This window comes from Coptis chinensis, chromosome 3 (assembly GCF_015680905.1).
Source record: "Coptis chinensis isolate HL-2020 chromosome 3, ASM1568090v1, whole genome shotgun sequence".
In the NCBI taxonomy this organism is placed as follows: domain Eukaryota; kingdom Viridiplantae; phylum Streptophyta; class Magnoliopsida; order Ranunculales; family Ranunculaceae; genus Coptis; species Coptis chinensis.
In genome coordinates, this window is record NC_141458.1 from 123,980,372 (window position 1) to 124,005,616 (window position 25,245).

The 25,245-nt window shown below is 37.4% G+C and overlaps 3 protein-coding genes across 3 annotated transcripts; 2 read left to right on the plus strand and 1 right to left on the minus strand.

Annotated features, from left to right (window-relative positions):
• The first annotated feature begins 4,670 nt into the window (after positions 1–4,670).
• LOC147514134 (protein PSK SIMULATOR 1) lies at positions 4,671–6,563 on the plus strand. Its single transcript, XM_086597549.1, has one exon. The coding sequence runs from the start codon at positions 4,988–4,990 to the stop codon at positions 6,386–6,388; it is 1,401 nt and encodes a 466-aa protein (XP_086453675.1). The 5' UTR covers positions 4,671–4,987; the 3' UTR covers positions 6,389–6,563.
• Positions 6,564–9,211: 2,648 nt separating this feature from the next.
• LOC147514135 (SEC7-like guanine nucleotide exchange family protein) lies at positions 9,212–20,890 on the plus strand. Its single transcript, XM_086597550.1, has 11 exons — positions 9,212–10,574; positions 11,881–12,198; positions 12,393–12,738; positions 12,842–13,264; positions 13,352–13,641; positions 13,874–14,147; positions 16,946–17,451; positions 17,585–17,906; positions 18,040–18,355; positions 18,496–19,181; positions 19,923–20,890. Exons 1-11 carry the CDS (start codon positions 9,385–9,387, stop codon positions 20,535–20,537), a joined length of 5,286 nt encoding a protein of 1,761 aa, XP_086453676.1. The 5' UTR covers positions 9,212–9,384; the 3' UTR covers positions 20,538–20,890.
• A 711-nt stretch (positions 20,891–21,601) lies between these two features.
• LOC147514136 (MATE efflux family protein) lies at positions 21,602–23,581 on the minus strand. The gene has a single exon (XM_086597551.1). The coding sequence runs from the start codon at positions 23,164–23,166 to the stop codon at positions 21,652–21,654; it is 1,515 nt and encodes a 504-aa protein (XP_086453677.1). The 5' UTR covers positions 23,167–23,581; the 3' UTR covers positions 21,602–21,651.
• Between the last annotated feature and the right edge of the window lie 1,664 nt (positions 23,582–25,245).

Sequence of the window (25,245 nt, forward strand, 5' to 3'; positions counted from 1 at the left end):
ATTGAGTTAGTTAGTTGTGATTATGAGAATTTGATATTTTTTGTTGTATATTGGATAACTATTTAGAAATATTTAGTATGATTATATTTTGAGAGTGTCAAATATGTACATCCGGTATAACCGATTAAATTAAAACTGATTTTAACTACTTAGACTTACACACCATACCTTATCTAGACTATAGGTATGCTATAACGTTATCTAGACAGAGTAATTTTAAGGGGCCATTTGTTTTTGCTTATTATAAGACCTTGAGGTCTTATAACCTCTTATAAGATGTGGCCCAGTGATTTTGAACATTTTTTTTGTTTGTTTTTTGACTCTTATAAGAGGCATTCTACTAGAAATGTCTTATAAGAGACTCCAATTCTATAAGTACCAAAATTGGATTTATTTCAATTCTATAAGTCTTATAATTTGAAAAATGACTAAAACACCCACGTCCATATACCTTTTAGCCTCATTTCTCTCTTCTTCTCTTTTCATTATCTTCTTCTCCAAATAACTCCATTGCCTTTAGCCACTACCACCAAACTATTAAAAGCACCACCACCACTGCCGCCACTGCCACTACTACTACTGCTACTACCACCACCACCACTACCACCGTACTACTAAGACTATCATCATCACCACCACCACCACCACCGTGTTATTAAGACCATCATTACTTCCACTACCACCACCACCACATCACTATCACTGTACTATTAAGACCAATATCATCACCTCTATTGCCACCACCACCACCACCACTACTACCACCGTACTATTAAGACTATCACTCGTACACCACCACTACCGTACTATTAAGACATCCACCACTTCTACTACCACCACCACCGTACTATTAAGACCACTACCACTACCACCGCCAATTAAAGTAGTTTCCTAAAATTGATATTCTAATTATCAAAATTGATTTGAAACCAAAAATCAAACTATACGCTTGTTTCAAATTAAATGTGGTGTAAAGCAGGATTATATTTGTCAAAAAACCATCTATAGAATGTCATGTATTTGTTTTTTCTATTTTTACAAGTGCTTATAAGAGGAACTTAAAATGAAAAACAAACAACAACTTTATAAGACTATCTTTTAAGACTATCTTATAACACATGGTCTTATAATATCCTATTATAACTTAATCCAAAAAAACAAATATCCCCTCATTTTGATCTCATCATCAAGATGCAAATCTGACTCATTTTATGCCTGTTTTGTTTGTTCACGTATAACAAATGACGAGACACCTAATTCGATCAAAGGTACAATGTACATGCTTTAGATCTCATCATCTTGTAATCGTAGTCGCTCGAAATATCTCAATCAAGGAGAAAAGGGTGACTTAAATTGTTGACATTTTGAATCAAGGAGAAAGGGTGCATGCCAGCTACAATATGATATGTCGGATCACTTTGAATTGTTGACATTTTGTTGGACTTGTTCAGACTTAAATAGATTTTATCCCTTTGGTATCTTAGATCTATAGATCACTTGCTTTATCATTCGTCTTGACTTCAAGTTAGGATTCCAATTCCATGGTGTGCTTTTAGCTGTTTAGCTTTCTCTTCTTTCCCTTTAACTTCTTTCTTTCCACTGTTTCTGCTGTCCTCTTTTTTCATTTACTTGTGAAGTATCTCTGGGCCGCTGAAATGCTCAAGTTTTCTTTAATTTCATTAGAAATAATTTTACCTTGCAATGCATGCATTATATCATTAATCTCATTCAATTGTTGTCCAAGAAAGTGGAGTACTGGAGTCCCACTTTTAATATTTTGTCAAAATCAGTTTGAATTAAAATTTTACAGTTACACTACGCAATTTAATTTGCATAAGGTACAAATTTGGAAAAAAAAACAAAGATTACAATTTCAAGTTCTCAGCGAACAATGCCAATTCAAATGCATCCTTAAGCTTGCTATTGTCGTTCCTAAACATATCCCTATGTCCCCGGTGCATTAGCGGAAAATTATTATTATTATTATTTTGGAATTTAAAGATATAAGTTGTAAAATGGGAAGCAGCACATACTCATATTTGTTAGAAGCACTTAAATCAAGATCTAAAAAGATTTAAGATATATTGCCCTCCAATTAGGGACAAGTCCACAAGGATCTCGTAATTTGCCTTTTTAACAGTAAACAAGGCGATCTTGGACAAAAGATATCTTAGTAAACTCCATACACTAAGTTAAGCATTGTTATTTCTCTTACCCTAATAAGCACTTTCTCCCCACTAGTCATGTGAGTGGGTTTCCTAAATTCCCAATTCAACGTACGATTATTATTTTCAAGAAATGAGCTTTACAGCTGAGTCAAAAGCCTTGGTTTGCTTCAGCACTGAGAAATGCCCACTAGGGAGATATTTTATGCTTAGCTGATCAACCAAGTTGCCCTCACCGTACTCAGTAGATAAAATGCATGGCATCTCTTTGGCTAATAAGGAAATGTCAACTGCATTCTGTCTTGATGATCCGTGCTCTCCAAGTTAAAAAGAAAGAAAATGATCCTTATATGTTTAGAGCTAACAGCATTAATTCTACCAGTGTAGGGTGAGGGGAGTCAAAGACAACAGTGAACCAAAAGCCGATTTGATTATTTATAATTTTATACAACGAGGAACTCCATTGGCATAGTAAAAATCAGATTTATAATTACGTTTGTAAGCATTAGCAAATGCATCAATGTTTTCGGCCATGTTTGGTTTATGGAATTAATGTTTATCTTAATGTCATCTTTCTCTATCTCTCCAGTCTCAACTCTCAACCTCTAAAATCTGCTTCTCAATCTTTCTCACACGCACCCTAATTTAGGAAAGCATCTTTGTTGATTTGGTAAGAAATTAAAGCTACTTTACAGAATTTCTGTTTCTAATTTAGACGCCATCTATTCTAACAGAATCTATAAATTAAATCAAAATTAAAAGCAAATTAATCAAGCAACAAAAGCTATTATTTTTTACCATTTGTAGAGGTAGTACTTGTTCGACTGAACTCGGTCATGTCGAGCTGCCTACGTATCGAGTTCTTTAGTGAACTCGAATCAATCAAGTCGGACGTAGTTCAAGTTTTTGATTGGTTGATTGGATAAGAGATGGAGATAGATGATTGAGAAGATGGAGCATTGGGCTCCCTTGAGAATGGAGAAGACGCCTCATTTTATAGGTGTAGATTCTCTTTTTGTACTGCCTTGATGATTGCTTTTACTCATTCCGTTACGAAGTAATGATCTCTCATTAATGATGTTGTTGAGTAGCTTGCAACAATTACGTTTTCTAGATCGTTTGGATGACCTGACCTTAAGTGGTATGCACGGTCTGTTACAAGTGGTTGAGAGTGGAGGGTACTTACACCATTGGATTTATTTTTTTATTTTATTTTTTTTATTATTATTTTTTATGATAATTCTTATGTAAAAGAAAAAGTTATTCAATTTGAATAAAACACGTACACCAGGGCTGGGAATGGTTCGAGATCAATCCGAATCTGACCCATATCTGATCGAATTCATTTTTATCTGAATTGACCATATCCGAATCTAAATTATCCGATCCGAATATCCAAAAACCCAAACTATTTTAACAAGATTCATATTTTGATGCCTAAAAATAATTTATATCTTATATTTATATATGAAAATCATTAAAATAATAATTTTTTTGTGTTTTTAGTGGATATGGATATCCGAAATCCGACCCAAATCCGGATCCATAGTAAAGAGTTTTGAGTGAGAATCCGACCGAACTGCTCCATTTCCTGCCCTAACGTACACTATATGGATTTAACCGGTAGGTAAATGTAATTGGTTCTTATTATGACGATGGACCATTGGAGTATTGGACCCTCAGAACAAGAACATGCTTCATCTTTGTTTAGTTCATGCGTGACTATGGTTATCCTTTCATCATTTTCAAAACTAAAATAATGCACACTATAGGGTCATCTAAAAAAATTGATGGAGGAGAAACAGATGGAGAGATTCTGGGACACACGTGCATTAGTTGTTCTATTGCAATTTTTTCTTGTCCTCAGGTGAACGTGCTTATCTGTAAAACTAACCCCTAATTTAATAGAAAATGCAATATATAGGTTAAAATACAAAATATGGAGGAAATTCCTGTTCTATGCCTCTGTACTCTGTAGTTCAGGAAAAATATATTGTACTTACAAATTTGGCTTAAACTTTTTTGGACATTTGATATCAGATGAGATAGTGTATATTTAAGGTGATAGTGTCTTTGATTCAAAGCTTCATATGTGTAGGGTATTTTGCCTATGCACGTTTAACATTGTCTTTTCATGTTTAATTGTTTCTGGCCAAGTTCTAAAGTATTGAGTTTTTCTTTTCATTTTCCTAGCATGTGCATTATTAGTGGATATTTGCAATGGTTTTTCTAGTGTATAACTGTAGGACTCAAGATCCCTACAACCGGGTACAGAGATTATTTTTGTAACCGTGTTATTTCTCCATTAATCCGAATCCAAAATGTGTGTACCTCGATATCTGTGTGCGTGCTCCGAGATGTGTGTCTGCGCTCCGATGTGTGTGTGGTAAACAGGTACAGAGATCAATCTCTGTACCCGGTTATAGAGGAACCGGTCTCATAACTGTATATAGGATTCCCATTAAAAAATTATGTCAGATTACTAACTACTAATAAACATTTACACATAAAACAGAACTAATAGAAAGTTACAAGCAGCATATATGTATTTCTGACATTCATTCATATCTGCATAGACTATTTGTTAAGCTTTCAACATCCCACGAGCCAATACCTGCATCTTCAAACTTCTCTTTTATCCTTATCTCTCTTTGCATCTCTTCACACTTCAATTATTTCCATCTTTGTCTCCTCCATACCTCCCTTTCTCCCAAATCCATTACACCCCTCGATCGCCAACCGAATCAACACCAACAAATCCCATCTTCATCTTACTCTTATTTCTATATTGTTTGTTTTCACCATCTTTGTCCATTAAGTCCATGGCCTGGCTAGTTAAGGTCAAGAACTCATTCTCGAATAGCCTAGACGCTATTCGGACCACAACCACTAGTACTAAGATGTACAAAAAATCTCATGTGGTTGGTGTTTTAGCTTTTGAGATCGCCGGGCTTATGTCCAAGATCTTACATCTTTGGCAATCGCTTTCAGATAAAAACATCGTTCGTCTTAGAAGTGAAGCGACATCTCTTGAAGGAGTACGCAAAATTGTGTCCAACGACGATAATTTTCTTCTAGGCCTAGCTTGTGCCGAAGTAGTTGAAAGTCTTAGAATTGTTGCCAAGTCGGTGTCTAGGCTTTGTAAGAGAAGTAATGATCCAAGTCTTCAAAGTTTTGATTGTTTGTTCGAAGAATTTGCTGATTCAGGTCTTGATTCTCATCATTGGCAATGGAGTTTGAAAGACATGGATGTAAAACAAAAGAAAATGGATCGATATGTGACATTAACTGCGAGTCTTTATAAGGAGATGGACGAGCTTTCAGAGGTTGAACACGGCCTAAAGAAGTTGCTACATTGTAGCGATGCGGAGCAATTGATCAAGGAGAAGAAGATAGTTGATTTACAACAAAAGCTCTTCTGGCAAAAGCAAGAGGTGAAGTACTTAAAGGACACTTCATTATGGAGTCGGAGGTTGGACACGGTGGCCTTAATGCTGGCAAGATCACTCTTCACAATTCTAGCTAGAGTAAAGCTAGTATTTGGCATTGGATCCACGATAACCTTACCAAGAAGCCTATCGGTGTCAGCTACCGTCTATCCTTCTGAGAATTCTACTAATAACTGTACATTTATTTCAGGTCCTTTGAGTATGTCTTCTAGTCCTTTTGAGAAGCAAGATCATATTCAGAAGTTCTTTGAATCCAATTCAAAGTTACTAGTACCGCCACCAACTACCTTGGGAGCGGTTGCACTGGCTTTACATTATTCAAATTTGATCATCGTTATTGAAAAGATGATTAGATCACCTCAGTTAGTTGGAATAGATGCAAGGGGCGACCTCTATGGAATGTTACCTACAAGTATAAGGGTGTCATTAAGAGCTAGGTTGAGAGGGGTTGGTTTTTCGGCAAGTGATCCTGTACTAGCTGGAGAGTGGAGAGAAGCACTGGGCAGGATCTTGGGTTGGTTATCACCATTAGCACATAACATGATCAAATGGCAAAGCGAAAGGAGTTTCGAACAGCAGAATTTGACGCCAAAAACACATGTTCTCCTTCTACAGACACTATATTTCGCGAATCAATCCAAGACTGAGGCAGCTATAACTGAGCTTCTAGTTGGTCTAAATTACATATGGAGATTTGAAAGGGAAATGAATGCTAAAGCCTTGTTAGAGTTGTCTAACTTCAATAGCAACGCTTATTTACAAAATTCTGGTTGAGGGGGAATTATTTTCTTGATTTTATCTTCTTGTCAGCAAATATTTTTCTTCTTGTCATGGTTTAATCTGATTGAGCTGTTTTGCTTGAGATTAAGGGGTTTTGCTGCTAACCCTGACTCTACATGACAACAATAGTTGTGTAAATAACATAATTGAGTGAAGTTTTTACTGGTTATGCATGTTCTTTTGGTTAGTATATTTTACTTGAACATGTTTAAACATGTTCTTCCTTTTGCCTCTATATATAAACTTTTCTCAGGTAAAAAAATAAATAAACTAGGTGTACCTGGGGACAACAGTAAGTTAATGTCCGTTGCAACAATCATGGCTTCTCTAAGGCCCCTTTCTGAGAAGAATTCTATATAACACCCTGGCAATGCTACAAAAGAAATATATGTTAATAATAATATGCATGATTGCATATGAATGCCATCTAAAATGCAAGAGTTTATTGTTGCAAAATATTGTTGGAAAATCTATCCTTTAAATATTAAGGCCTACATATATCTATGAGTTGAAATATGCTAATCCATAAATAGTGATTCAACCATTATTTAAGTCCCATTTTTTGAGGTCAGAATACTTGCTAACTTCTCATTTGGGGTATGGATTAGTTGGGAATCCAATGTAAGTATCTTCACTTTCCTATGAGATCCACAGACCCCTCTTCCAATCTATATACTGATGGCGGAACCCGGTTGGCCGGATTAGGTATTTACCTCATTATTGTTGCCCATGCACAAATGTAACATGGTGTATCAGTGTATGAGTGTATCTAATATTGTAATCCTTATGGATATTTGATACTTCTGCTTTGACTTGCATGTCTAGGATTCCCAACAGTATGCAATTAATTTTAAAATCTAAAATCAAGACTACTAAATTACTAATCAGATTCAGATCACATGCCATAGAAGTATAGAACAAATATATCATGTGATTTTAGCGGACCTTCAAAAGAAACAATAAATTTAATTAATCTGATCTGACGGTATAAAAAGTTGTATGGACAAGGTTATCGATCGCGTCGACCAATATCAACCGCATATCTGGCCCAGAAATCACAACCTTGAACTCTGCATTTTTCTTAGCATATTAGAAAGCCGACCATTGGGAAGTTATGGTGGGAATTGAGATATATGCTTCCTTCCAACCTTCCATCACTGATACTGATGAAATCGACAATGTCAGTTTGATCAAGTTCCAAAAATGGCCTAACCAGTTACCAGACTCAGAGTGAATATTGGACTGGTCTCAGGCTCTCAGCTCATTTCAATAGGTCCACACTACACTGAATTCACATTTCCAAATTGTTCTAACTTCTAAATAATTGGAATACTTTTTGGGCCTCTGAGAACATACGGGCCCTTTGTATATTGTGCACTCCGAGTTTCCGGCTTTCTGCGCAACTATAATCTGGAGAGTGCATTATTTGGGTTGCAAGACTAGCATGGCCAGCTGGCACAGCCCTTTGAGGTTATACCAAGAGGTCATGAGTTTGCGCTGTACATAGATCCAATCCTATAGCTTATACAACCTCATTAATTATTGTTCATTCTTTGGTGAAGAAATGGATTTCCTATTCAAGTGCTGCCATTATCGGTAAAACTAGCGATACTCAATACCGCTGTCCGCTGCACAGCTTGAAGAAGTACACTATCAAAATTAGTTAATTGGGTTTTGCTCCCCATTTGGGCACTGGATAGGCTCCAAAATTCAAGTTAGGCTTGGGCTGGGCTGTTGGACAACAGCGTAAGGCTCGTAGTTACAAAGAGCTATCTATGTTTTTAACTTCTCCTGTCTCGGTTTGGTGTTTGATTAAACTCCAGGAATTCCTTATTCCAAACTTTTTGGGGTGATTTTGTCAGGTGAACAAAGCTGTTGTCAGGATCAGATCGACATATGGCCTCAATTGTACTAATTGTTACTCCGTTTCCTACCGTCATTGAGTTACTATTTTGTATTTTGGCGTGGGCTACCACGAGAATATTCTCACAGAGAGGGTTTCGAGATCGTTGGATGTGATCCAAAGGTCCGAATGTGAGTTTGTTCTTGATTTTCGGACTGTTGGATCACACATCCAACGGTCTCGGATCTCGTCCCTATGAGGATATTCTGAGAGTAGACGAACTCAAAAAAAAAAACTTACAACTGGGTTACGTATCTTATGGCTTGTACACGATTCATGACTTGAGTCGTCTTGCCCCATTGAGCATAATTGAAGTCGGTGCATTCACTTCAAAATCCAGATGCAAACCAATCTTGTTCATAGCTAGGGTAGGGATTGGGCCGGATATGGCTATATCCGAATTCGAATAGTTTCACAATATCCAAACCCAAACCCGATTAAATCTGAACCCGATCGACCCGATTGGATAATACTAAAAATTTAAAAAAAAAAACCCAAAAATTAGATCTGAACCCGAAATACCCAAATCCAAATCCAACCCGAATACATAAACGGATATGAAAATCGACCCAAACCCGATGTATTCGGTAATCGGGTCAGGTCGGATTCCCTGCCCTATTCATAGCCGTAGTATTTTTAGCCCAATCCTCTATCTATTGGTTGCTCACTGCCGTCGTACTAAAGTAGATAGCAACGCAAGTACACAACTACACAAGTAGAATATTTAGTAATTTTCTTGGTAAAAAACAGACCCTATTTCAGAGAAAATGGGAGGAGCACGTGATATAATATATAAAATAATTCTTCGCCCAATCCGAATCCAATCCCAAACAGTCAACTGCCTGCCTCCAATCTAAACAACGCCATCTTCAACAAGTTAAATTACCCAATTTGTCCTTGAGTCAACCCAAATAACCTTTCCGTCAAAATAAACCAATCTCACTCCCGTTTTAAAATCGTCATACTTGGAAAAAAAAAAAAAAAAATCACACACTCTCATCAATCATTCATATATCCCTATTAATTTCCCGATCCTGATTTTATAGATCTAGTGTAAAGCGTATTTGTGATTTCAGATCAGGAGGGAATGGCTTCTTCGGAAGCTGATTCCCGGTTAAGTCTGGTATTAATACCAGCATTAGATAGAATCATCAAAAACGCATCGTGGCGTAAACATTCGAAATTAGCCCACGAATGTAAATCCATCATCGACACTTTAACAGCTTCCCCACCACCTACTAAACCCGACGCAACTGAAAACGAATCCGGTTCGGGTCCCGGCCCATTATGTGATGGAAGTTCAGTTGATTTTACACTAGCCGAATCTGAAACTATTTTAACTCCATTGATCACTGCATGTGGATCTGGTTTTTTGAAAATAGCTGAACCCGGTTTAGATGCGGTACAGAAATTAATAGCACATGGCTTTTTACGTGGCGAAGCGGATCCGTCATCTGCTGGTAATAATAATGAATCTAAATTGTTGTCTAAATTGATGGAGTCTGTTTGTAAGTGTCATGATTTAGGTGATGATGCTATTGAGTTAATGGTGTTGAAAACATTGTTATCGGCTGTGACTTCGATTAGTTTAAGAATACATGGGGATTGTTTGTTGTTGATTGTTAGGACTTGTTATGATATTTATTTGGGTAGTAAGAATGTTGTGAATCAGACTACGGCCAAAGCGTCTTTGATTCAAATGTTGGTTATTGTGTTTCGGAGAATGGAAGCGGATTCTTCTAGTGCCCCGGTACAGCCTATTGTGGTTGCGGAGTTGATGAACCCGGTGGAGAAGAGTGATGTGGATGGGAGTATGACGCAGTTTGTACAAGGGTTTATTACTAAGATAATGCAAGATATTGATGTCGTTTTGAATCCGGGTACGCCGGGGAAAGGTGGGTTGAGTGGGCATGATGGGGCGTTTGAGACTACTACGGTTGAGACTACGAATCCGGCGGATTTGTTGGATTCGACAGATAAGGATATGTTGGATGCTAAGTATTGGGAGATTAGTATGTATAAGACTGCTTTAGAAGGGAGGAAAGGGGAGTTGGCGGATGGAGAGACGGATAGAGATGATGATTTGGAAATTCAGATTGGGAATAAACTGAGGAGGGATGCGTTCTTGGTGTTTAGAGCTCTTTGTAAGCTGTCTATGAAGACGCCTCCGAAAGAGGCGTTGACTGATCCTACGTTGATGCGTGGGAAGATTGTTGCTTTGGAGCTTTTGAAGATTTTATTAGAGAATGCTGGAGCTATCTTTAGGACTAGTGACAGGTATTTTATTTTTTTGTATTATATCAATCTCTTGTATTGGATTGTTTGTCGGATTTATATCTAGATACTTATTTATCTGTTCATAGCTAGCAGCACCATGGACATTTCATATTCTAGTAGTCTCTCGAGTTCGACGCCTTGTTCTTGCTCACAGCTCAGATATGTGTGTAGACATACCTCACAAAGATTTATGTGTTTAATTTATATACATTAATCATCCTACACCAACACATGTTTGTTTCAATGTAAAATCAAAGATTCAAAAAATAAAAGATAAGTTTAGAGAGAGAATCTCATTGAAAGAACACCAAGATTTACAAGCCAATAGACTCCGTCCAACCCCACGCAGCTACCACATTTGGGTCATGCAGAATGTGGAGGCCATTCCTTGTTGAAGGTGAGAGATTATATATATATATATATACAGTCCCGATCTTAGAAGTACATACTTATTTTATACGTAAGTAAAACATCACCTAGAAAATGAATTCAACTCTGATTTTTTATGGGTATTATCTACACACCATAAAGGTCATCTCCACAAAATTTGAGCTCATTTAGAAACCTCTAACCTAGCTAAAAATTGTTGTCGTCTTTAAAAAGAAATCTAACGGTCTAGAAATGTCAAGATTTTGCAATCATCTTTTGCTTAGGTTAGAGATTTCCAAATGATTTGAAATTTTGTGGAGATGATCTTTATGGTGAGTAGGTCATATCCACAAAAAATTTGGGTTGAATTCATTTTCTAGGTGAAGTTTTACTTGTGTACTTATTTTAACTTAAAATATATATATTCATCATTATGTCAATTTCTTGAGTTAGGCATGCAATGCGATTTTGGTTTAGAAAGGTGAAGTGTGTTGTTGCTTTGTGAAATCCGGTTGGTGGTAACTTTTCATTCATAGGACAAGGTGACCGGAGTTCGTCTTTTGAGCAAAGCAACATTAAGCTCTCTGCTCCAATCATGTGGAAGCCTCATAAAGCCACAATTCCACTAGAGCTCTTTGTTCTCGAGAAGACTAAAAGTTCCCACTGAATTTCTTCATGGATTTATCTAAAAAGTATACATATAGTGATAGCTTAAGATAAAGGTGTATATGTTGTAACAAAGCATCCTCCCAAAATCTTACCACTTGAACTTGAAATTAGTTCATATGTTAAACTCCTTGATGGAGGATGCCTTTAAAGGCCAGAATATACTGTTTAGATCTTTTAGATGTCGATGAAACTGGAGTTGTAGGAAAAAGAGAGATTACTTTTTCTTACGATTAATCAAAGCCTAAACTTTTTCTTTGGATTGGAACAGGTTTTTGGGTGCTATTAAGCAGTACTTATGTCTATCCTTGTTGAAGAACAGTGCTTCTACCCTTATGATCGTTTTTCAGCTTTCGTGTTCCATATTTATTAGCTTGGTATCAAGATTTAGAGCTGGATTGAAGGCAGAAATTGGTGTATTCTTTCCTATGATAGTTCTCAGAGTCTTAGAAAATGTTGCTCAACCAAATTTTCAGCAGAAGATGATAGTACTCAAGTTTTTGGAAAAGCTTTGTGTTGATTCACAGATCTTGGTGGATATTTTCATAAATTATGATTGTGATGTCAATTCATCTAACATATTTGAGAGGTATGTTGTTCTTCTTTTTTGTATTTACAGTTTCTTTGTTGTTCTTCCTTTTTGCATTTACAGTATCTATGATATTTTCATTTGAATTTTATCGCTATACATTGTTCCATCCTATTAGCATCGGGCAGATTTTGGACTGTCCCATTTTGTTCTGGCAGTTCACTTGTTTTTAATTCATTTTATTACCATGATAGGATGGTCAACGGACTCCTGAAAACTGCTCAAGGTGTTCCTGCTGGAGTTGCTACTAGCTTGTTGCCACCTCAGGAGGCCACCATGAAGCTTGAAGCAATGAAGTGTCTAGTGGCAGTTTTGAAATCAATGGGGGATTGGATGAACAAACAGTTGCGGATTCCAGATCCACATTCTCCTAAGAGATTAGAAGTAGTTGAAAATAATGCTGAACCAGGAAGTGTCACTTTGGCAAATGGTAATGCAAATGAGCATGCTGAAGGATCAGATCCTCAATCTGAAACCTCCAGTGAAGTTTCTGATGTTTCTACTATAGAGCAGCGCAGGGCTTACAAGCTTGAACTTCAGGTAACTATTTTACAGTATTTTGAATGCAGAAAAGTTTTTTCCCTTGAGGATTCTCTTCCCTGCTGGTTATTGTCTGTGTGATCTAACATTGGACTTGTGGCAGGAAGGTATTTCTCTTTTCAATCGGAAACCGAAAAAGGGTATTGATTTCCTTATAAATGCGAAGAAGGTAGGTGACTCACCAGAGGAGATAGCAGCGTTCCTTAAAGATGCTTCTGGTTTGAACAAGACTTTAGTTGGTGATTATCTAGGGGAGAGGGATGACTTGCCTCTAAAAGTGATGCATGCATATGTGGATTCCTTTGATTTTCAAGGGATGGAATTTGATGAGGCAATAAGAGCCTTCTTACAAGGCTTTAGGTTGCCTGGCGAGGCACAGAAGATTGACCGAATAATGGAAAAATTTGCTGAGCGCTATTGGAAATGTAATACAAAGGCTTTCACAAGTGCAGATACTGCCTATGTTCTTGCATATTCTGTGATATTGTTAAACACAGATGCACATAACCCTATGGTTAAGAATAAGGTACTTATTTCCTAAAAGTTTCCTTTGGAGCGGCTACACAACTAAATTAGAACATTGATCGACTTAATTTTCTGACAAATGATGCAGATGTCACCTGAAGATTTCATAAGGAACAACCGTGGAATAGACGATGGGAAAGATTTACCTGAAGATTACTTGAGATCCTTATACGAGAGGATTTCAAGAAATGAGATTAAAATGAAGGAAGATGGTTTGGCACCTCAACAGAAGCAGTCTGTAAACTCAACCGGAATATTGGGTTTGGATGGTATTTTGAATATTGTGATTCGCAAACGAGGGGAAGAACATATGGAAACCAGTGACGATCTTATCAGACATATGCAAGAGCAATTCAAGGAAAAAGCTCGTAAATCAGAGTAAGCTGAATCATATTATATGATCATCAACTTGTGTGTTGTGCTTTTACATACTTTATTCCTTTCTGGCTGTAATTTATTACTTTTGGCAACCCAGTCTCTTACTTCTGAGATCTGAATACACATACAGAGTCTATTATTTTGCAACCAAATTTATGTGTACCTTAAGTGTATCAGAACATCTCCGATTATAAGGTTACCTCTTGATCCGGATGTCTTATGGCATTTTTAGGTCAGTGTACTATGCAGCAACTGATGTGGTGATCTTGCGATTCATGATTGAGGTCTGCTGGGCTCCAATGCTGGCTGCGTTCAGTGTTCCACTTGACCAGAGTGATGATGAAGTAATAATTTCGCAGTGTCTTGAAGGCTTCCGACATGCGATCCATGTTACTGCAGCAATGTCCATGAAGACTCATAGAGATGCTTTTATTACTTCACTTGCAAAGTTCACTTTCCTCCACTCACCTGCAGACATCAAGCAGAAAAACATTGATGCAATCAAGGTGGTGCTTGCCTGCTTAGTTCCATCTAATTGGTTTTGCTATATTGCTTATACAAATAAACTAAAATATTGAACTAGTATAATAGTTTATGAGATGGCTGGTGGGTTCATCCGCTTGAGCTATTTCATTGAACTGAATAATTGTATTATTTTCACATAGTATACCATCAGTAATATGACCATTTCTACAATGGGTGGGCATTGCTTGTTGTCGGATTGTTATTTCTGCACTAGATGGTTGTGCCCACTTGCATATTGGCTTTTTAATATATTTTTCTCAATCTAGAAGCCATAATTATTAGGAAGAATAAATGTGACGTGTGCGAGTTATTATAGATACAACCTTGATATTTTGTCATATCGGTAAGCTCTTATGCACCACCGCTATTATGCTTTCAATCGAGCATTTGAGATTTCAGTTTTTGTTGGGATGCTCCAAAAATTAACCATATTTATGTTAAATTAGAACTTGCTAAAAATTTCGATCTTTGGTGTATGGCTTGTCAATGAGCCTGACTTGCAGGCCAATTGACCATTATCTTAACATACAAATCCATTGACCATTATTAATCTTAATGGTATATATATATATATATACAATCAAGCAGGTTTCGTTTACCATATTTTTTATACCATAGTTTATACCACACCGCACTAAAAGATGAGTTGAGTGTTAATAATTTGTGGATATGATCTACTAACCATTGATAGCATCTCCACAAAAATTAGTCTAATTTAGAAATCTCTAACCTAGTTGAAAATCGTTCTCAATTTTGATTTTTTTTAAATGGCTCAGATTTTACGATTTTGCAATCATCTTTTGACATGGTTAAATATTATCAAATTAGTTGAAATTTTGTAGAGATGTTCTTCATGGTTAGTTGAACACATCCACAAAAAATTAGGTTATAATTAACGTTTTACAGAAAGTTGTGGGGCATCCGGGCATGGTATAAACTATGGTATAAAAAGTGTGGTAAACGGAACCTGCTTGTATATATATATGTGTGTGTGTGTGTGTGTGTGATATATCGAGCTGGAGAAGTGTGTAGGCACTTGTGGACACCGAATTAGGTTTGGTTGTTGAAAAGGTCTTTCACGCAGCATTGAACAACAACAAACCTAATCGTTTCTCCATAAACATATCTAGCCAGCCTCCTACTACATACAGAGCTTGAATTTAACGTACAAAACTCTCTCTCTCTCTCCCCCAATTTTGAGCGTCTTCCCATTATGCAATGGTAAAGTTTCTGTTCTGATAGAGGTGAGAAATAAACTGTCAAATATTTTTTGCCGTCTCTGCTGGGTTATCTCCTGCTGAAGCTAAATTATTTATGATGTATTCAGCTTCTGAGAGTGGATTTTAACCTATGGTTTCTCAAATACCTATTGTAGTTACCCCACCTGTTACTTTCTTTTTACTCTTATTTTTTACATCTCTAATTAGAAATGGTTCAGTTTTAAAATGAGAAAATGAATGTGATATCATATAAGTAAAGTAAATTTTCTATGATGTACATATTGCTACTACTTGCATCATTCTGGATAAAATATTGAGAAATTTATCTATATGCATTGGTTACAGAAAGCTAAGAAAATTTGCCATGGTGGTTGTTCCAAGAAGTCTTGGGTTCGAGTTCATACATTAGAAGGAAATCCAAAACACAAAAGAACGCTTTAAGGTTGTTTGCTAATTACAATATGTTTGATTTGCCTAGAGAGCAAATGTATAAAATTTGGGTAAATGTCAATGACCTTTTAGCAAGTGAGTTGATGCTTGCTCTGTGTTTGTTATATTTATTTTTTTAGTTTTATTCTTTTCAACTGTATATTTGTTTGATCTGGAAACAGTGGAAAGTAACACATTATGATAATCTGATGTAGTCATAGACCATATTCTTGTACATGATTATGCTGGAGGCAATTCCTGCGATGAGACCGGATAGGGATCGTCGGCACTGGACTATAGAAAAGAATGGGAAATTCTCAACCAAGTCTTTCTACTTTTCTTTGTGTTCTCATCTACCGACTAACACCCGAGGGGTCATGATTCCAGACTTTCCTAGTTCTTTTATTTGGTCAGCAAATATCCCTTGTTTCGTTTCTTTCTTCATTTGGTGTGCGACCCATAATAAGATTTTGACCGTAGACAATCTCATTAGGAGAAAGGAAATAATCATTAACTTTTGTCCCTTGTGTATAGTTGATGGGGAGTCAGTGAGTCATACTCTTATTCATTGTCCTTTTTCTTGGGAGATACGGAGTTATTTTGTGGGCCACTTTGGGGTGTATTGGGTTGTTTCTCGGTTAGTGAAAGATCTGTTGAGCTCTTGGGTGTTTAGTGTCTATTCCCCTAAGGGATGCAAAGTGTGGAGCATCTTATCTTTTGCTATCATGTGGGCTTTGTGGTTAGAAAGGAACATGAGACTTTGATGGATGTGCGATGATTATGGCACAAATGATTGTAGCAATCAAGGGATTCGTCTTTCTCTGGTCGAAGTTTTGGGAGGAGTGGACAAATACATCTTCTTTCGGGGATATTATGTTCAGATGGGGTTCTTTGCTCGGCCATGCATGATTGCATCCTTTTGTTTTAGTCTTCTCTTGTAGTCGTAGTTTTTGTTTTTGTTTTTTTTTTCTCTAGTATCGATATTGTATCTGTCTTTCCCTTTGTTGTATCTGAGTGGGATATCTCATCCTACAAAGTTGACTATATGATTATATATATACACATCACATTTTACCGATATATATAATTCTTATACATGATTTGATATATCAAATAATTGCATTTTACAGGCAATTGTAAGCATTGCTGATGAAGATGGGAATTATTTACAAGAAGCCTGGGAGCATGTTTTGACCTGTGTTTCACGATTTGAGCATTTGCATCTCTTAGGAGAGGGTGCACCTCCCGATGCCACTTTCTTTGCAGTTCCTCAAAATGAGCTAGAGAAATCAAAACAGCCCAAGTCGGCTATCCTTCCAGTGCTGAAAAGGAAGGGCCCTGGAAAGATCCATAATGCAGCTGCGGCTTCCAGAAGGGGTTCATACGATAGTGCTGGTGTTGGTGGCCACCCTTCTGGGTCTGTTACATCTGCAGAGATGAGCAATTTAGTTTCCAACTTAAATTTGTTGGAACAAGTTGGAAGCTCTGAAATGAATCGTATTTTCGCACGAAGTCAACGGTTGAATAGTGAGGCCATAATTGATTTTGTTAAAGCCCTATGTAAGGTCTCTATGGAAGAACTACGATCTACATCTGATCCACGGGTATTCAGTCTGACAAAGATTGTTGAGATTGCGTAAGTATAGTTCTCATCTCCATATTATTTATATTCGTGCCTCTTTGTTTGTTTGTATATTCTTGCCCCCTTTCTTACGTGTCTGTTGCCATTCCAAAGCTTTTTGGTAAGTCTACATTTTCATTTTTCACAGGCATTACAATATGAATCGTATTAGACTGGTCTGGTCGAGCATTTGGCATGTACTCTCAGATTTCTTCGTGACAATTGGCTGTTCTGAGAATCTGTCTATTGCAATTTTCGCCATGGATTCTCTACGTCAATTAGCCATGAAGTTCTTAGAGCGGGAGGAATTGGCAAATTACAACTTCCAGAATGAATTTATGAAACCTTTTGTTGTTGTTATGCGCAAGAGCAGTGCTGTTGAGATCAGAGAACTAATCATCAGATGTGTCTCTCAAATGGTTTTGTCACGTGTAAATAATGTCAAATCGGGCTGGAAAAGCATGTTCATGGTATAATTTTACCCGGGTTCATTCACTTAGGTTAACTTTCTCTAATCTAATATCTTTGTTTTGACACCGAGACAATGATCAATGAAACTGGAAGCAAGTTTTTCACAATATTGTTTGTATGTCATTTTCGCAGGTCTTCACTACTGCCGCTTATGATGACCACAAAAATATTGTACTTTTGGCCTTTGAGATTATTGAAAAGATTGTTCGAGACTACTTTCCATATATAACTGAAACTGAAACCACAACCTTCACAGATTGTGTAAACTGTTTGATTGCATTCACTAATAGCAGATTCAACAAGGACATAAGTCTGAATGCAATTGGTTTTCTTCGCTTCTGTGCAACAAAACTTGCAGAAGGAGATCTTAACTCCCTGACAGAAAACAAAGATGGAAAACAATCAGAGTATCCTGATCATCTGTATTTCTGGTTTCCATTATTGGCAGGTTGGCGGAATTGACATCTGAATTTATGCTTGAAAATATGTTTGGGCTTCGAAGCGTTTTATGAGTTGCTTGCTTAAATTTTTAGTTTTATTTTCCATATTAAGTTAAACATACTGATTCAGTTTCTTTTCTTTGAGCAGGATTGTCAGAACTCAGCTTTGACCCAAGGCCAGAAATCCGAAAAAGTGCTTTGCAAGTTCTATTCGATACTTTGCGCAACCATGGACATCTTTTCTCATTACCTTTGTGGGAAAGAGTATTCGATTCGGTCCTGTTTCCAATATTTGATTATGTTCGTCATGCTATTGATCCTTCAGGGGGAATTTCACAAGGGCAGGGGCTTGAATTTGATACAAATGAGCTAGATCATGACGCATGGCTTTATGAAACATGTACACTTTCCCTCCAGCTAGTCATAGATCTCTTTGTTAAATTTTACGATACTGTGAATCCACTATTGAAAAAGGTGCTATTGTTGTTGGTAAGTTTTATAAAGCGTCCCCATCAGAGCCTTGCTGGCATTGGTATTGCTGCATTTGTTCGTCTAATGAGCAATTCAGGGGATTTATTTTCTGAGGATAAGTGGCTGGAGGTGGTTTCATCAATAAAAGAAGCAGCCACTGCCACTCTTCCTGATTTTTCGGGTATCCTTGATGGAGACAGTATGATTAGAGATCGTTTGGAATCGTCAGCTGGGCAGAGTAATGGAGACTCTGCCGAGTCTGTTTCATCTGAAGATGATCTGGAGAGTTTAAGAGCAAGAAACCTTTATAATGCAATCAATGATGCCAAGAGTCGTGCTGCGGTTCAGCTTCTGTTGATACAGGTACAGAATTGGATTCCCTTTTTAATAGAAACCTGCTATCACTACTATACCAGTATACCCTAGTTAGTACACTATGGCAACCTTCTTATGGAGCAATGTCGATCTTATTGCAACTCTTGCTATTTCTGTAATTACGATAGGGTGTTGCAGTGTCAGAAAATATGAAGATTTGTCACCAAGTACAGGACGGAAAGTTTGAAAAAAGTTTATTTCGGGTAACATTGGGAAAAGAAACTGGTATGAAAAGAAAAACGGGTTTAAACGTAAAAAATGCAATACAAAAAAAGAAGAAAGACATGGAAATTTTATTTGTCTAGGATTGAAAGAAACAACAAATGAAAATGTAGTGAAAATGGCACAAAACCTTAAACTAAAAGTTGGAAAAAAAACCGTCATTCTACAAATGATATTTTAAAAAAAATCTAGGTTCAACACTACAAGACAATTTGGTCTGGGGCTCGAACCCCGCCAATATTTTAAAAAAAAATGCATCATGCATGCAGTATCCACCTCCATGATCTGGATACATGAATTTTTTAGCATTATTGAGTTGAAGGTATAAATTTATGAACGGTCGTGAAAAGGATGATGCACTTTAAAGATTATGTTACTTTCTTGAGTATTTATAAATATTTGCTTTGCACTTAAAAGTTACATTAGTCTCACTGCATCTTTTAATTTTCTGATTTTAGTTGGAATGTATTCTTTAATACTGAGTTTCTCTCCTTCTACTTTCTGTAGGCCATAATGGAGATCTACAATATGTATAGGAATCAACTCTCGGCAAAGAGCACAATAGTGTTATTTGGTGCTTTGCATGCAGTGGCTGCACATGCTCATGAGATAAACAGCAGCAGTAACCTTCGGTCGAAGCTGCAGGAGCTTGGCTCGATGACACAGATGCAAGACCCGCCATTATTGCGCCTAGAGAATGAATCATACCAAATTTGCCTAACTTTTGTGCAGAATCTTATGCTGGATAGGCCCTCCATGCATGAAGAAGCTGAGGTGGAGAGCTACCTAATTGATCTCTGCAAGGAGATCCTACAAGTTTACCTTGACACAGCACGTTCAGGGCAGCTATCTGAAACTTATTCAGATAAGAGGAGGCCTCACTGGCCAATTCCACTTGGTTCTGCAAAACGAAGAGAGTTGGCGGCAAGAGCACCCCTCATTGTAGCAGCTCTTCAGGCTATATGTAGTTTGAAAGGAGATTTGTTCCAAAGAAATCTGGCGCTGTTCTTTCCACTCCTCTCAAGCTTGATAAGTTGCGAACATGGATCCAATGAAGTTCAGCTTGCCCTGAGCGACATGCTCACCACGTCGGTAGGTCCAATTTTGCTACAATCCTGTTAATTTTGGCCAACTCTGTCCTCATTCTGCGAGGTGTATGATAGTTTTTTATTATTTTTTTGTCTGTGCCACTGGCGTTTTGTTCTCTTGTTCCATTGCAATCGTTATTGAGCAAATGTAGGATTTAGTGTATGAAATTTAGCGATGGTATTGGATTGTCAGAGTGGCTCCTTTACCTCCTGTAGTGTAGAAAGCATAGCTCCTTTCTTCGCAAAATGGTATGATATGTGAGAGCGGTGTTGTATGCTAGGATTAATTTTAGTGTATTTACAGAATATGTAAAGAATTGGTCTTGAAGCCCAAAGAAATTTCTTTTTCAATTTGTCGGTTTGTTATAGAATTTAGCAGTTTGAATCTTTATTAAGTATTTGGTTCTGTTGTGCAAGGATAAAGAGAATATGAGAATGTGTGCTCAACTTATGTTGGAAAATATGCATAACCTGATAAACGCCATAATAACACACTAAAGAAATATGCCACGTCTCGATGATCTCGATCGGGATAAAACCCCGTGGCTTGCCGTTGTATTGTATTGTGTCACGCAACTTCCCATTTTAACTTTCCTACGAATACATCCTTTTTTTGTCCCTCCTCTCTGCACAACTGATTTTGTTTTATAACGCTCAAGCCTCAAAGTTTATTGTCCTGGAGCCAGCAAAGAGAAACGGAGAAGGAAAAGGAGGCTGTGAATAACAATGAGAGGGCAATCTATCAACATATATGGTGAATTGTTTATGATGTGACATTGTGACGTATAACTTGAGAGTGATATTCGCATAGGAATTCCATTACTGTTGAAATTGAACTCCAAATACGGCTATGTGGTCGGTTGATGGTTCCTTGAAAATGATGACGAGGAGACCTATGCAAAGTATAAAACCCATTTCGAGCATTTGAACTGTATGTTCTCATATCGTTAAACCTGGTATACTATGTACATACCGGGTTGAAGACAGAAAATTTGTCTTCACACACGCGATATGTGCTCATGTTCGCTGATATCTAATTATTAGGAGTGAGGTTTTCTCCATCTTACATCAAATTATTGGACAATCCTCAAATTTCACTTTGAACTGAAATTCCTTTAAAGAAGGCTATAATTAATTAATGATTATTCTCACACTTTATTTTCATCAACAGTTTCAAAACCTGAAGTATCTGTAACCTCTTCCCCAGCACATGCAAGTTGTTGTGCCTTGTCAGCTTCGTCGACCCAATTAATTCTCATAACAAATACTAACAACAATATAAGGCAAGCAATTACTCCAACCAAGAAGCCTAACAAAAGTCCACTTAGCTTAAACCCAACTTTGAAGGCCAAGATCACACCCAAAGGCAGAGCTAAGAAGTAAAATCCCGATAAGTTTGCATACATAGCCAACCATGGACTAGCTGTTCCTCTAACTATTCCTCCAGAAACAACTACTGGAAAGTTAACCACCTCAATTATAGCCATGAGCAACATCATTTTCTTAACACCATTTAAAATTTCCTCGTTGTGGCTAAACAAAGAACCCCAAACACCCCTTACACTTACCATAAGAGATCCACCAATGCAACCAAATATCACGCTCACACCCAAGGACACATAGGCCGATTTGTACGCTTGTTCGGCATGGTTTGAGCCAAGCTCGTTTGATACCCGAGTTGATGCACATGTGGCCAATGAAAGCATAATAGAGTATAATAAGTAATCAAAATTTAGTACCACTGCTAAAACGGATACTGCTTGTTGGGCATTTGGTAATCTCCCTGTGAGTAGTACTAAGATCTCATAGCACCACCATTCAAGACAGGTAGTGAGACAGCATGGTCCAGAAAGCCTTACTAGTCGAATCCAATCGCTGAGTTTTTTATCCCACCACCCTCCTACCTTCCACCTCTCCGCCTTTTTCCTCTCAGTCACCAGCATGTATGCCACAAGTAAAATGACTAGGACAAAATCTGTTAACCAAATTGCCATTGAAACTCCTTGAAGCCCTTTCACCTTTGAGAGTACTGAGTTGAAGGGAAGGTGGAAAGCTAATGCTATAGCTGAACAGAACATAGTAGGAAGTGTAATGCTTTGTGAACTCAAATAAGCTTTAAGTGGACAAAGAAATGAGGTGACTAACAAGTCAGGGAGAAGGTACATGAGATACTGTTTAGCAACAATTGAGATATCTCGTTGTTGACCAAAGTGAATGAGAATTTTGTCAACGTTGAGCCATAATAAAGAGATGGGCACTGTCGTAACCAATAGCAACAAGGTTGCCATAAAAAGGGTTTTGTGAAGAAGCCTATAGTTTTTAGCTCCATAAGCTTGACCACATATAGGTTCCATGGCACCACAAAGCCCATTCAAGACTGCGAATCCGGTGACATTAGCAAAGGTGAACCCAAGAGTTCCTCCGGCTAATTGAAGCTCCCCAAGTCGGCCTAGAAATGCTGTCGTAATTGCTATCTTTGTGAACCATATTAAGTTCATGGCCATTAGTGGAAGTGAAATTCCGCGTTGCTTCTTCAACTCTGCAAGAATGGTTTCCTTGACATAGGTAGGCCATTTTTGGCTAAGTAGAAGTGATGAAGGTATAATAGGAGGAACTTTCTCTCTTGTGTTTTCTTCCATTGTTGATGTAGTCATGCTCAACATATAAAAGAGTATGGATTAATTAAGTTCCTCTTAATATAACTTTCATGTTAACAAATTACTGTTTAGGCACTAATAGTAGTGGTTATGGCATGAGTTTCGTGAAGGTGCTGATTTTGAAAAGAAAGAGAGAGATTTGATAACCGTAACAGAGGAAAGAAAAGTTGGTGGGGATGTTAGTAGTGCGTGATGAGAGAGCAAAAACAAAAGATCGAGACGTTTAAAAGGGATATCTATATATAAGGGGGAGATTGAGTTCAAAGGTGGTGCTATATATATAATGTTGTTGTCGTGCATGACCAATTAAAACCAAGGTGGTCAGCTTGGTCTCCAAAGCACAAATGAAGGTGCGATGGTATCCAAAAGGGGCACTGTGGAAACTCGACCATAGACTATTCACTTCATGCATATTATATTTCTATTACATAAACAGAGCTAACGATCTCATTGATATTCGTTGTCTGCTTTCCCTATGATAAGTATTGCATATGAAATGAATAGCACTTCATATATCGTAAGTTCTTGCTTAATTTATTCTGTTTTCATATAGGTTTTTTATTTGAAGATTGGATTCATGAACGAATGTTCTATATTTTGGTTCAGATATACATATATATTATTAATTGGGTTCAAGATGATGAAGTAGGTTCATTCCATTAATTAGGAATATGAGATTCTATTAGATAAATTGTGGCTGTAATGTTGTTTGAAAGATTATAAATATCGCAAGGTGGAGTATCTACCCCACATTGGATTTATTACCACCTATCAAGAATCAAGACCACATAAAAGAAAGTAACATCCAAACAATCTGAAAAAGGTGACACTCATTGATCCACCAACATTCATAATTTGTTCTTCTGAAGGTCTATTTGAATTCCACATTTCCACCTGTTCTCCATTTTTAAACCAAAAACATTTCATATATTAAGTATTTATGAAGCCTTTTATTAGAGGAAGTTTGAATATCTACTGTAATAACTCTCTAAATAAATCATTTATAATGAAAATTAAGTTAGTTATTAAAATTTGCTATATATCAGTCTAATATATATTTTTTTTTTGAAAAAGTTATGGGGTTAAGGCAGACCCCCACCGGTTTATATTGCAAAAGGGTAAACCTTACAAATCTCCCTAAGAGTTTGATCATTAAAAGGAGGTACACATAGACGCAGATCGACAGACTATAAGCCTAACACACCTGAGATCACTAGACATGCTACAATTGAACCCTAAGAAAGTAGAGCTAAGAATCCTACTTCCTAGTCATGATTTCCTTTACAATCTTAGGATGATCTTTCCTAAGATGAGTCTCAAGGCTTCTCATAGTTACAAAAGAAACCTTCAAGCACAACACACATAAGTGAGTCCCAAAGTGTCATCCCAAAACTCTTTTGTGTAGTCCTCAAGATATCTCATTTTTTTGTTTTTAGTTAACGACTTAACCTTCTTCATCATTGCAAGTGTAGGCTCTATTTCTCCTGAAGAATGCTCTTGGATCCTTTTGCTTCTTTTTGGCTTCACAGTAGTCCATTGATTCTCAGAAAGCGCTGCATACTTTGATGTGCTCTTAGGCAATGCAATCGTTGGAGCCTCTATATACGTATCCCCAAACAACTCAGATTCACTCTCTGAGAGATCGTCATCTACATCCTCATTTCCATCAACTAACCCTTCATACATGTTTATTTCTCTACTATTTGGGAGTTGGTTAAGAAGAGTAACTCTTTGTTGGTGCCGCTCTGCTTGACCATTTATGTCACCATGTCCAACCTCGATGAACTCGAGGATGACAACCGAGAAGCGGTCCGATTCGCGAAGCTTCATTGACATTTGCGCGAAGCTACATTGACATTTGTTTGTGCTAGGTGCCGCTGACCGGACAATTCGAATCAGAGCCCTTGGTGGAGAAATTTCAAGTTCGAGGCGAGGCAGATGGCCAGCCAGTCGAGTCGCTGGTATGAAGTGATAATGTCCTTTCTTGTGCTCTAGCATTTCTTCCCCTAGGAACCCGGACTGAGGTGGTGAAGCCGATATTTGTTTGTAGCATGCCCAAACCGGCAAGAGATGGTACAAGATGGA